Source organism: Cyclopterus lumpus, chromosome 12 (genome assembly GCF_009769545.1).
Source record: "Cyclopterus lumpus isolate fCycLum1 chromosome 12, fCycLum1.pri, whole genome shotgun sequence".
NCBI classification, from domain to species: domain Eukaryota; kingdom Metazoa; phylum Chordata; class Actinopteri; order Perciformes; family Cyclopteridae; genus Cyclopterus; species Cyclopterus lumpus.
In genome coordinates, this window is record NC_046977.1 from 2,126,581 (window position 1) to 2,138,673 (window position 12,093).

At 43.9% G+C, this 12,093-nt stretch overlaps 2 protein-coding genes across 3 annotated transcripts; both read left to right on the plus strand.

The window, feature by feature from the left end:
- The first annotated feature begins 1,036 nt into the window (after positions 1-1,036).
- LOC117740818 (MOB kinase activator 1B) lies at positions 1,037-6,812 on the plus strand. Its single transcript, XM_034547406.1, has 6 exons — positions 1,037-1,345; positions 2,273-2,439; positions 3,773-3,866; positions 4,034-4,167; positions 4,818-4,981; positions 5,075-6,812. The coding sequence occupies exons 1-6, from the start codon at positions 1,332-1,334 to the stop codon at positions 5,150-5,152; spliced, it is 651 nt and encodes a 216-aa protein (XP_034403297.1). The 5' UTR covers positions 1,037-1,331; the 3' UTR covers positions 5,153-6,812.
- Positions 6,813-7,415: 603 nt separating this feature from the next.
- dck (deoxycytidine kinase) lies at positions 7,416-11,824 on the plus strand. Of its 2 annotated transcripts, none has more exons than XM_034547405.1 (7): positions 7,416-7,571; positions 8,018-8,133; positions 9,644-9,837; positions 10,334-10,481; positions 10,590-10,705; positions 10,817-10,916; positions 11,563-11,824. In XM_034547405.1, exons 1-7 carry the CDS (start codon positions 7,493-7,495, stop codon positions 11,587-11,589), a joined length of 780 nt encoding a protein of 259 aa, XP_034403296.1. In that variant the 5' UTR covers positions 7,416-7,492; the 3' UTR covers positions 11,590-11,824. The 2 variants fall into 2 exon arrangements, 1 of the variants encoding a protein (XP_034403296.1); XR_004610645.1 differs by having other exon boundaries at positions 7,417-7,571; positions 10,590-10,738.
- The last annotated feature ends 269 nt before the right edge of the window (positions 11,825-12,093 follow it).

The following is a 12,093-nucleotide window of genomic DNA, read 5'->3' on the forward strand; positions in this document are numbered from 1 at the left end:
AGATATTAAAACATATTAATAATGATGTGCAAATCATGTACTAGTATTTGTTAGGTTTTACAGTAATTTTTTTAAATAATTGAATGGTTGTATGTTATGTGTTTAATGTAACAATATGGGCGGGAGGGGGGGCTGTAATGGTGATTTTGTAACTGTTTTATTTATTTACAGGAATAGTATTTGTTGTGGAGGTAATGACTAAAGGGTACAAATAAACTATGAAAAAGTAATAAATTAACTCAATTCATCGCCCGTTAAATAAGAATCAGATGCGTAGCCGTCGTCTCCAGGGGCCCGACCCGATCTAAGGCCTCTGATTACATCTTGGACATCCCATAGTGAGATCTCCAGTAAGTCCATGTAAGTCCATACAGCGCCTCTCTAGAGTCAAGAGGATGTGTATATTAAGTCTGGTTCTGTTTGGTTCTTTATAGCCAATATGAATCCCCTTGAACTAAAAATATTCAATTTAGTGTCATCGCATCAGTGATTAATATTCAAAGCCCAATGACTCTCCCTTAAAGGTCTCCCTTAAAAGAGTGGCACACAGCCCATCTTCTGACAAGAGAGGGTCGACATATCGGAACGTGTCCATGCTACTTCTACTGATAAAAGGTCATTCAAATTACAATTAAATTTAAATTAAATTACAATTAAATATTAAATATAATACAATATAATACAATATAATAAAAATATAATATTAAATATTACAAATTACAAAAAAAACTTAGATAATAAAAAAGTATACAAATAAAATCCAATAAAATGCTATTTTAATTAAAAATTCATTTAAATAAAAAAATGATAAACACTAAAAATAAATCTAAAATAAAATATAAAAAATAAAATATTTAATACAAAACATATTGTGCACAGCAATGTCAGCAGATCCCCCAGCTGCATTGACTTTGCACACGATTGTATTAAATCTATCTCCAACTTGAATTCGTCGTGCCGATGACGTCCATCGTCCGCTAGAGGGCAGCACACCGCAGAAAACGCGTCCGATCTGCACCCGAACCGTCCAAGAGAAGAAGTCCGCGTCACATCCGGTCCGCTGCTGCCTCTCAGCGTCCCGAGCAGCTCACGGCGGACCAGCTCGTCCGCAACATTCAGGGCTGCTTTGCTTTTATTTCTAACGCGTGGATGCCGCCAGTCACACCCGCCGCAGCAAGACGTCATTTCGGATTCGCCTCGAGGAGAAAAGAGCCCGAAAAGAACCGCGGACGTGTGAGACTGGAGAGTTTTTATTGATCAAAACAAGCTCTTTTTGGGCTCTGCCTGCTAGCTCTTTGCCCACAGAGTGATTCGTTTCGGCCCAAGGAAACATGAGCTTCCTGTTGTGAGTAGTGTTTCCGTCCCGTATCTTTTATTTTTACCGTCTTCATGTCAGCGTTGTGTTGTTGGGAAATGTTTAAAGGAGTTAACGCTAGCTAAGCTAGGTTAGCTAGCGTAAAGCGGTTGTAAGGGCTGCGGCTACTTGCTGGATTCACCGGAATGCCTGCTGGGGTTTCACAGCGATGTCTTTAAATGTTTATCATAATTAACGTCGGCATCGACTGTATGTTATGTGTACCGGTGTTGTGGTCCACCGTGAGACTTTAATCTCTATTATACTGACCCCAGAGCGGATGTTAACAGGGGGGTCGGCAGTCCGGCTGGCCCGGGTATTTGCTGGTTGTGAACACTTCGTTATAAACGAGTTAATCAGCTCAAATGCGACGGGACACTCATCGATCTGTGACTGATTGGATCAATAACACGACGCGGTGTTGTTTATGTTCAGCCAGCGGCTCAAAAAGCCCTCGTGTGGATGACGTGAGAGGGAGGAAAGGGGGGTACACATTAAAATGTGCCCTCTGGGGAGGCCCATTGTAATGAGTCTGGTTAACGATAATAATAATTTAAAAAAAACAGAAACACACGTTTACCAAATGTGTTTAATGTCGATCCATCAGGCCGGAGACTCATCGGATCGGCTCCAACTGACCCCGAAGGATTTTGAGTTGATCAGAAGAACATGTTTTTATTTATTACCCCTCTATTGAAATAGAATTAACTAAACATGTTCATGAATCTAGGATTTGGTTACAGATTGGTTTAATGCTCCAAATAAAGGAGAATCTGTTCTAGTGTGAGGACTCAAATTGTTGTTTTAATGGGCCAGCGAGACCTCCTCAAATGGCCTCATTATACCCAGAGAGAGACACACAACGCACGGTTCATCCTCACGCTGTTTGTCTTCCTCTTTGTGAAATGTGGCTCGCAGTGGGAACCGTTCATCCAAGACGTTCAAGCCCAAGAAGAACATCCCGGAGGGTTCTCACCAGTACGAGCTGTTGAAACATGCCGAGGCCACGCTGGGGAGTGGAAACCTGCGCATGGCGGTCATGTTGCCCGAGGGCGAAGACTTAAACGAGTGGGTCGCGGTCAACAGTAAGTGCCAGTTTTACCTTCCTGAAAACACCCTTCAAGACGCACCTTCACAAGCCTTTTTTTAATCTCTATCCTCGTGGTATTTACATTCGCGTGCTTCAGAAATCCTGTTCCTGAAACTGCAATCAGTCCACATCAAGAATCAGTTGAGAGTGAGCTGTCAGGGTGTGAGACACCCTCCCCCTCCCCCCACGGCCGTGTTTATTCATGCTGGAAAACCCCCAGTGGATGTTAAATGGACGTGATTATCTGTGCTTTTTCTGCAGTTTAACGTGAAGCGATCAGGATTTATTTATTTTTTTACATCTCTGCTGTTGTTTCAGTGTTGACGTTATTGGCGTTTGATTCAGATTTTATGCATTTTGTAGCTGTTTTTTAGAGGCTGAAGTAAGGCGACCGTACGACCACGCTACGGTCACACGGTGTTAACGGTGACGCCTGTCCGTCAGCGAGGGCACACGGCGTATAGACGGCCCCGCATCATCATTGCGACACTTGTCTTGTACTTTTCATAACGGGTCACTGGACATAAATGTCTGTTGCTCCGATGTTTTAACTCGCACAATAAAGTCAGAATAACAAAACCCTGTGAGTGATGGCGTCTCCCACCGCCGAGAGCGTTGTGATGTTCAGTAGAGCAACGTCCCCAGAACCAGCCTGGGGACGACTAGCACTTTATTCTGTCTCACCTGATGGACTTTGTCACCCGTCATGGCCGACGTGTCCTCCGAGGTGTCCTGATTTACTCCCAGTGGGTTGTGGGTCATCGTGTACGCTCCAGCCACAGTTTTACTTTCAAAGTGAATGTTTTAAATGGTAGATAAGCCGGATATTGCCTTGAAATATGTATGTTTCTGTATTATGGAGAGCGCCTCTACTTCCCTGGTTCTGATGAAGCAGCACATCTAACTTCATCTACTGACAGTAGTACGGCCTTTCAGCTTGGGACCTAAACCATGTTAACTGTACTAATAACGTCATTTTAAACCTTCACCCGGTTATGAATACAAACACTTTGGACAAATGTGTTTTATTGGAGACACAAAGAGGAACCCATGGTTCCCTCAACGGGACACGTCAGCTGTTCAATGTGTACTTTTAGCAAATGGAGCACCGCCGCCAACACTTTAACTGGATCCCTCTAGCTGAGCCATCACACGGTCTGCTCCAGATAACTGGGGTGTGCACTGGTTTACAGTTTGTACTGGGGCAGCGGGGTGGGTAAAGGACTGTGGGTGGGGTGGGGTGGGGGGGGACCGGGCCGCCGGCTGTTTGTGCACCCGGTTCTTTGTCTCATGGACGCTTGATTTGAACGTGTGTTTTTCTTTTCCAGCGGTGGATTTCTTCAACCAGATCAACATGCTGTACGGCACCATCACAGACTTTTGCACAGAGGAAAGCTGTCCAGTCATGTCCGCCGGTCCCAAGTGAGTTCATCAATGTCCACCTGTGAGGTCGTAGTCTGATTAAAAACCAGCCCACTAACGAGGATCCGCTGGCATCATGTGACCAGAAGTCGTCCTCTAGGCCTCCTGCTGGTTCTTCCGAAAAAAATCGAGTGTTTGTCACATTTCACGTTCCTCATTTGTTGAAGGTACGAGTACCATTGGGCGGACGGAACCAACATCAAGAAGCCCATCAAATGCTCCGCCCCCAAGTACATCGATTACCTCATGACCTGGGTGCAGGACCAGCTCGACGATGAGACGCTCTTCCCTTCAAAGATCGGTACGCCTCGTGTCCTCTGTGTTCGATGTGTTGGGGGGATCTTAAAATCAATGACATGCTGTCAGCGCGCTTGGAAATATTATTATATCCGTTTGCTTGCGTACATATATATTTATGACGCGTAGCTCCACGTATTCAGAAGTTTCTCTCTTTCGCAACGCAGACGGGCGCTCAAAAGACTTCACATACCAGCGCGGCGCTCGACTAGCACGGGCTTGTGCCGTCTAGGGCGGCGTTTGGGTGGCGGCCAACACAAATACATATCTGTTCATCTCAGGGAGGGGAGGAGCCAATGGGTACAGCCTCGCTCAAGTCATTATAAAGTCCACAGGATGCTTTTTAAAATATGTTTTGACAGTCGGGACTGAAACCAGCCGCTCGCCTGTAAATGATTGATTTTCCTGGAATAGTCCAGTTTGGTTGTCAGAAGAGTTGTGCATGTGCAGCTCCTTGACCCGTCAGTCACGCGCTCCTTTTGAATGATTGACGGTGAGCTGCAGCTCTCCGGCGGAGCGACGTCGTCATTTCCCAACTGCGACGTTCCCACGAGCTGCTTCCGTGTTGCACTTCCCCTTTAAGTCGTTAACAGACACAATCCCCCCCCCCCCCCTCCCCCCCCCCCCCCCCCCCCCCCCCCCCCTCTCTCTAAGGTGTCCCCTTTAAGAGAAACTTCATGTCGGTGGCGAAGACCATCCTGAAGCGCCTGTTCCGGGTCTACGCCCACATCTACCACCAGCACTTTGACTCCGTGATGCAGCTGCAGGAGGAGGCCCACCTCAACACGTCGTTCAAACACTTCATCTTTTTCGTTCAGGTACACGACCCCCTTTGAGACATTTTATTGTGTATTATTATTATTATTATTATTATTATTAACTTGAGTCACACACGGTGTGGTCTCTTTCAGGAGTTCAACCTCATCGACAGGAAGGAGCTGGTCCCGCTCCAGGAGCTGATTGACAAGCTGACCACCAAGGATAGATAAGCAGCGACGTTGTCCTTTTTTTATTTTATCGGTCTTCTAGTTTTTTTGCACAGACGCCCCCCCCTGGCTGTACGTATGCAGTATACACTATGTTTCCACTGGGGGAAATGTTTTTAATAAGGCCAGGAAGAAGAAAGCATCTCGATAGGGGCTAAAGCCATCAGGGATGACACACTCAATAGATGAAACCATAGAGTGACGTACGGGGGGGAGAGAGAGAGAGAGAGAGCCCCGGTATTCAGTCACATTAAGGATAATATAGACGTGAGTGTGTTCCTTTTCTATTTGACTTCACAGATTATTTTCTTTTTCATTGAAATTAATGACAACGCTCTCAAGATTCCCATTTAAAGGAGAAGAAGAAGAGTGTGAGCTGCTGTATGATAGTCGACATAGAAGGATCCGGGTTGTTACCAATACAGAATAATCCTAAGTGCCTCGCATGGCTCATAATTGCCCTATATCAACAGCTGGAAGAAGATAAAGGCCATAAACCACTGACTTGATTGACATGGCATCAAATTGTCCACCTCCTCGTTAAGGTTCCTTGATTCCTAATTCCTGCTTCTAGCCGTACTGTAAACTTGGTTGAAAGATTTTTTTTATTGTAGTATTTTTTAAAGTCTCTCTACCAAGAGTTCTGATAAATGAATGTGTGACGCGAGGCTGAAGTTGCGTCGTAAGATTAAAATTCAACGAAAGCTTCTACCGGTTTCTTTCTCCTCCTCGAGTGACACGACCCCGCGTGACCTTCAAGGGATCTAAAACCTTTAATTTGTAAATAAACGTCCGCTAATAGAAGCAGAGACCTGTGTTTTTAAAGTTTAAAACCTCCACAGTTTAAAGAATATATATACTACTAAGAATCGGACTGCTGCATCCCTCCTCGTTCTCTCACTCGCCCTGAAGCACTTTGAACAATCTCCCTGACCTCTGACCTCTGCATAGACTGTGTATCACGTGACTGATCATAGCTTATTTCCTCCCTCATATTTCCCCAAAAATGAATGTTGAATTGCTAAACCTCTGTGAGATTTCTTGTGCTTATTTGTTGTTTTCTTCTTTTTGTATTGTTATTGTTTTTATGGTCTGGGGTTGTTGGTTGCTTGAAGCCCCTCCCGGTCTCACCGTGTAGTTTACTATGCAATCATGGACACTAAAAGGGTCACCGGGGACTTTTCTGACGTTATTTTATATATCTTTATATATAATTTGTCAGAGGTGTAATACTTCAATGCACACGTGTACATATTGAGGGTTAGACCTGTTTTTTTTTTTTCTTCTTCTTTTTCAGCGAGCATGGAGTGGTAGCTTTTCGGTTTAAAGAATGCATGGAGTCTTTTTAGAGGCTCCTCCCCCTTTTCTCCTTATTTGGATATTAAGCAAATGTTTGTTTTTATCGTGGAGTATCTTTTTTTTAATTCCACGTCCTTAGTTAACTATTCTGAATGTTACTGCTCACCAGATGTAATAAAAAGTCTGTCATCCTGGAAGCATCTCGTGCTCATGACCTGTCACTCAAGCATGTTGCCGAGGTCCCCCCCCCCCCTGTAATAATTGATGACGTGTTTGTATATATTGGCTCGGTAGGGGTTTTCAATGCTACTGAATGGATTCATGCTGTTTACAAGGAAAATAAAGGTGGTCTTGACTCTTTGAATTGTGTGTGTGCCATGTTGGAAAAATATTTACTGAAGAAAATAACTATTTCAAAGATTCACAGCTCGATTAGTCAATGAAGGCCGATCCAATGTTATTGATTGAAACAACCCAAAGTATTTAACGCGGTTACAAAACAGTCCAATCAAACAACCACAATATAAATGTGCTACATTAATGTTTATGCAGCAATATGAATTTAAGTCTGACGCAGTAAATCCTGGATAATTAGTATTTTTTTACCTTTTGAGTGCATCTTGTTGCCGATGCTCTTTACTGAAGTACTATTGACTTTACTTTAGTCGTGGTACAGTTATATTATTTGATATTTCATTTATTCATTTTAGGGGTACAATATTTCAATGTTATGTTTCTTTATACTTGTATTCTCTACATTTCAGAGATACATGTTGTACTTCTACCTTTAATTAACAGTAATAACATGAGTACTGTTACTTTTCACACTTCAAGTACTTTTAATACACTTTTACTTGCTATATAAATGAAACGCAGGATTTCCTCTTTTGCTCTTATTGGCTCTTCGGGGGTCACGTGAGCGGCAGCAGCTGCTTCGTGGGCGGAGCCACAGCTGTGCTGACCCCGCCCCTTTCGAGCCTTTTCGTTGCCGCCAAACTTTGAAACAACAAAGGAGACTTTTCGCTGCTCCGCGACGTTTTCAACATGTCCGCCACCCCCAAGAGGCCGTGCCCCGACCCCACGGAGAGACGGCTCCGCCGGGTAGCAGTCGAGGGGAACATCGGTGAGTGCGGAGCCGAAACGCGTATACATGTATTTCAATGTGTATTTACTCCCAAAACGCGACATTGTATCATTTCAATGTATATTTACTCCCAAAACGCGACATTGTATCATTTCAATGTATATTTTACTCCCAAAACGCGACATTGTATCATTTTAATGTATATTTACTCCCAAAACGCGACATTGTATCATTTCAATGTATATTTTACTCCCAAAACGCGACATTGTATCATTTTAATGTATATTTACTCCCAAAACGCGACATTGTATCATTTCAATGTGTATTTTACTCCCAAAACGCGACATTGTATCATTTCAATGTATATTTTACTCCCAAAACGCGACATTGTATCATTTCAATGTGTATATAAATGTGTATTTACGCCAATGCCGCCTTTAAACTTCCGGGTTGTTGTTGTTTATTTGTTTTCTTCTGGCGCTCAGCGGCAGGAAAGTCTACGTTCGTGCGGCTGTTGGAGCAGCAGAGCTCGGACTGGGAGGTGGTGCCCGAGCCCATCGCCAGGTGGTGCAACGTGCACACGAGAGGAGGCGACTTCGAGGTACTGCACGTTGAACTCATTATGACACACACACACACACACACACACACACACACACACACACACACACACACACACACACACACACACACACACACACACACACACACACACAGGCCCTTTCTTTATTTTACAAATCATCGCGGGTGCAAAAAACTGTTTTACTCAAAATTGGGTTTGTATTGCGCACTATATCCCTCTCACGCCCACTGATGCAGGATAACTAGACCCTATCACGACCAATAATACAAGATAACTAGACCCTATCACGACCCTCTCCCACCCACTGATACACGATAACTAGACCCTATCACGACCAATAATACAAGATAACTAGACCCTATCACGACCCTCTCACGCCCACTGATACACGATAACTAGACCCTATCACGACCCTCTTCCACCCACTGATACACGATAACTAGACTCTCTCACGACCCTCTTCCGCCCACTGATACACGATAACTAGACCCTCTCACGACCCTCTTCCGCCCACTGATACACGATAACTAGACTCTCTCACGACCCTCTTCCGCCCACTGATACACGATAACTAGACTCTCTCACGACCCTCTTCCGCCCACTGATACACGATAACTAGACCCTCTCACGACCCTCTTCCGCCCACTGATACACGATAACTAGACCCTCTCACGACCCTCTTCCGCCCACTGATACACGATAACTAGACCCTCTCACGACCCTCTTCCGCCCACTGATACACGATGAGCGGAGGGGTCTTCTTCTGAGTTCTGGGTGCAGCTGTCGTACGTCCACATAGTTCCACTGGTCACTTCCACACCCAGAGGAACAGATGAGCATGCCTTCATCGGGCTGAACATCTCTGACCTCCTCCTCATGTACTGCTTCAACACACCCATATATATATATATATATATATATATATATATATATATATATATATATATATATATATATATATATATATATATATATATATATATATATATATATATGCCCACCACAGATACTGTAGGTCTGGGAATTAGCAGGACATTCAGGTTGATTTATTTCAGTTAGTATATTTTAAGCATATCATATCATAGTCTGTGACCAAGAATATTGTATCTGAGATGATGTCATTTGGAAATGTGTTTACAGTATCGGGTTAAAGTGTATTTTTATTGTGTTGCATATGCATATACTCGCTATCTGGGACGAGCCATTGCTTCTTTCTTTCAGGCGACGCCATTTTGTATACATATACTTTTTACATAAACGCATAAACAAAGAGTGTAACGTTAAAGCCAAGTGATCACTTTTTAATTATTTTTAGAACAATTGTGAACCGTGCAATCTTGTTTCCAGAGTGAAACGACAGTACAGAGATCAGTATGTTCAGAGTATTTAATAATAATAATACAAGCAATAATAATGACAAAATAACAGATTTTTACCAACACAGTTTATTGCACACAAAGCTATGATTGCTGCATATTTAGGAGGGTTTTTAACGTTATGCCCCCCCCCCCCCCCCCTCCTCCTCCAGGAGCTGACCACCTCTCAGACGAGTGGAGGCAACGTGCTGCAGATGATGTACCAGAAGCCCGAGCGGTGGGCCTACACCTTCCAGAGCTACGCCTGCATCAGCCGCGTGCGGGCGCAGATGAGGTCGGCCAACGGGAAACTCCGAGAGGCCGAGGACCCCGTGCAGTTCTTCGAGCGGTCCATCTACAGCGACAGGTATCGGTGACACGTGTCCACGTGTAATAATACAGAAGAATTGCATATATTTATGGTGATTTGTGTGTTTTTAACGTAACATTCCCAGCTTCTCTCATGTGGGGGATTTGTTGCTTTTTTCCCCCCCATTTTGGATTATTGAAAATTAAATACTTTTTGGGTTTTTGGTCCATTGGTTTTACAAAATTAGTTATTCTGAAATGGGCTCTGGTAACTTTTAATAGTAATTTCCAAAATGTTCTGATTATTAGATGCACAAATATATTATTATATTAATCGGAACAAAACTAATTTCCGATTACGGCTTCTGAATCATTTTTATTTGATTATATTTTTAACTTTATCACATTGGGGCTTAAGAATGCATTTGATCTTTTCCACTGAAACAAAGTTATGAAAGATAACCGCAGTAATGTGACTACCAAGCAGACTGATATGGTCCTTTTTTAAAAAAAAAAGGTGTTTACGTTGAATCTCCTCCTCCACCATGTCCCAGGTACATCTTTGCTGCCAACCTCTATGAGAGCGAGTGCCTGAACGAGACGGAGTGGTCCATCTACGAGGACTGGCACGGCTGGCTGCACAGCCAGTTCGGGAAGCACCTCGAGCTGGACGGCATCATCTACCTCCGAGCTCCACCGGAGGTGCGTCCGCTTCTTTAAACCCCGGAATGGACCGATCGCCACGGAGGTGACCGAAGAGTTGAACCGATCTGACCGCGGCCCTCTTCTTTTTGTGGTGTGCGTGTGCAGAGGTGTATGGAGCGGTTGCACCTGAGGGGCAGAGAAGAGGAGAAGGACATCCCGCTGGAGTACCTGGAGAATCTCCACCTCAAGCACGAGAGCTGGCTGCAGCACAAGACGATGAAGTGAGCCTCCGACACCGCGAGGAAGCGGCTCCGGTGCGTCGCTAACCGTCCGTCGCTAACCGTCCGTCGCTAACCGTCTGTCGCTAACCGTCTGTCGCTTCTGGTCCTCAGGATGGAGTTCCAGTACCTCAGAGATCTGCCGGTTTTGACCATCGACGCAAACGAAGACTTTCAGGGGAATAAAAGCAAGAGCGGCGACATGATCGAGAAGGTGAGGCGGTCGGGAATCCTGTTGGCCCACGACGAATCCCTAACAGGGCTTCATATTATTATTATTATTATTATTATTATTATTAACAATAACAGTACTCCTTTCATCACATCACATGCAATCCTCAAAAGGCTTCACGAGAGAAACAAATCAATAAAACAGGTATTTAAAAACGGGATAAAAGGAAAAAACCTAAGGACATACAAAATAGGAGAATAATACTAATATTCTGAATATTCAATATATATTAAATATTCTGAATATTTGATCCCTGTGTCATCTGTACAGTTTTTAATGAAATTTAAGTCTCACCTGTTGCAGCCGGTACATTTGCATAGAGTGGGACCTTTTTTTATTTTTAACAACAACAACAACCGGGCTGAGCTCAAGTGCTTTTAAAACGGGTTTTGGTGGTTATGTGCACAGCATGATCTCTCCGATACCAGCACGCACACACACACACACACACTAACGGGGCCTGAATAGCCGCTCACGTGGGCTCGTTTTCAGGGCCGTCGGCACCTTTTCAGACGTGAGCGGTGGGAAGTGGTCCCAATCGGGTTCTCTGCACGGACGACTTGAAGCAACTCGTTTTTCAGGTTGGACACAAAGAGAAGGAACTCTCAGTGTTGTGGTTCTGTTTCAGGTGAAGGAGTTCCTGAGCACGCTGTGAAGATCACGGCTTCACAGCAGGGAACGCCGCATGGAGTGTACATTTTATAACCTTAAATTGATTATTATATTTCTACGAAGTACAATCGTCACGGATGAGCTGACTTTCTGAGGATTCTGCTTCTTTCTTTCTTTTAAACACACTTTGAACTGTTATTAATTGTTACATTATATGATGTTTTTGAATGTGTCTGTCGGTCCTCACGAATGACAATAAACTTGAAATGCTCGCTTAAGTTTTTTGTGGTTGTCTAAATATGTCCGAAAAGTATGTAAAGTATAAACCAGAGCTCCGGGGGTTCCTGCATTACAGTACTCAACTCTTCCACAAGAGGTCGCCAGTCTCCAACAGCTGTCCAGGACGTCTCATTGGACCCGGAGCTCCAACGTGATTACCTGGAATAGGTGCCTTATTTTTACTCAAAGCGCCTTTTATAATAATAATTATAGCCCCTTTTATAATAGGATATATATATATATATATATATATATATATACACACACA

Coding starts and splice junctions, on each gene's coding strand:
- dck (XM_034547405.1), top strand. CDS start 7,493: ATGTCCGCCACCCCCAAGAGGCCGTGCCCCGACCCCACGGAGAGACGG. Junction 10,482..10,589: donor ACCTCCGAGCTCCACCGGAG/GTGCGTCCGCTT, acceptor GTGCGTGTGCAG/AGGTGTATGGAGCGGTTGCA. Junction 10,706..10,816: donor CTGCAGCACAAGACGATGAA/GTGAGCCTCCGA, acceptor TCTGGTCCTCAG/GATGGAGTTCCAGTACCTCA.
- LOC117740818 (XM_034547406.1), top strand. Junction 3,867..4,033: donor GTCATGTCCGCCGGTCCCAA/GTGAGTTCATCA, acceptor CATTTGTTGAAG/GTACGAGTACCATTGGGCGG. Junction 4,168..4,817: donor GCTCTTCCCTTCAAAGATCG/GTACGCCTCGTG, acceptor CCTCTCTCTAAG/GTGTCCCCTTTAAGAGAAAC.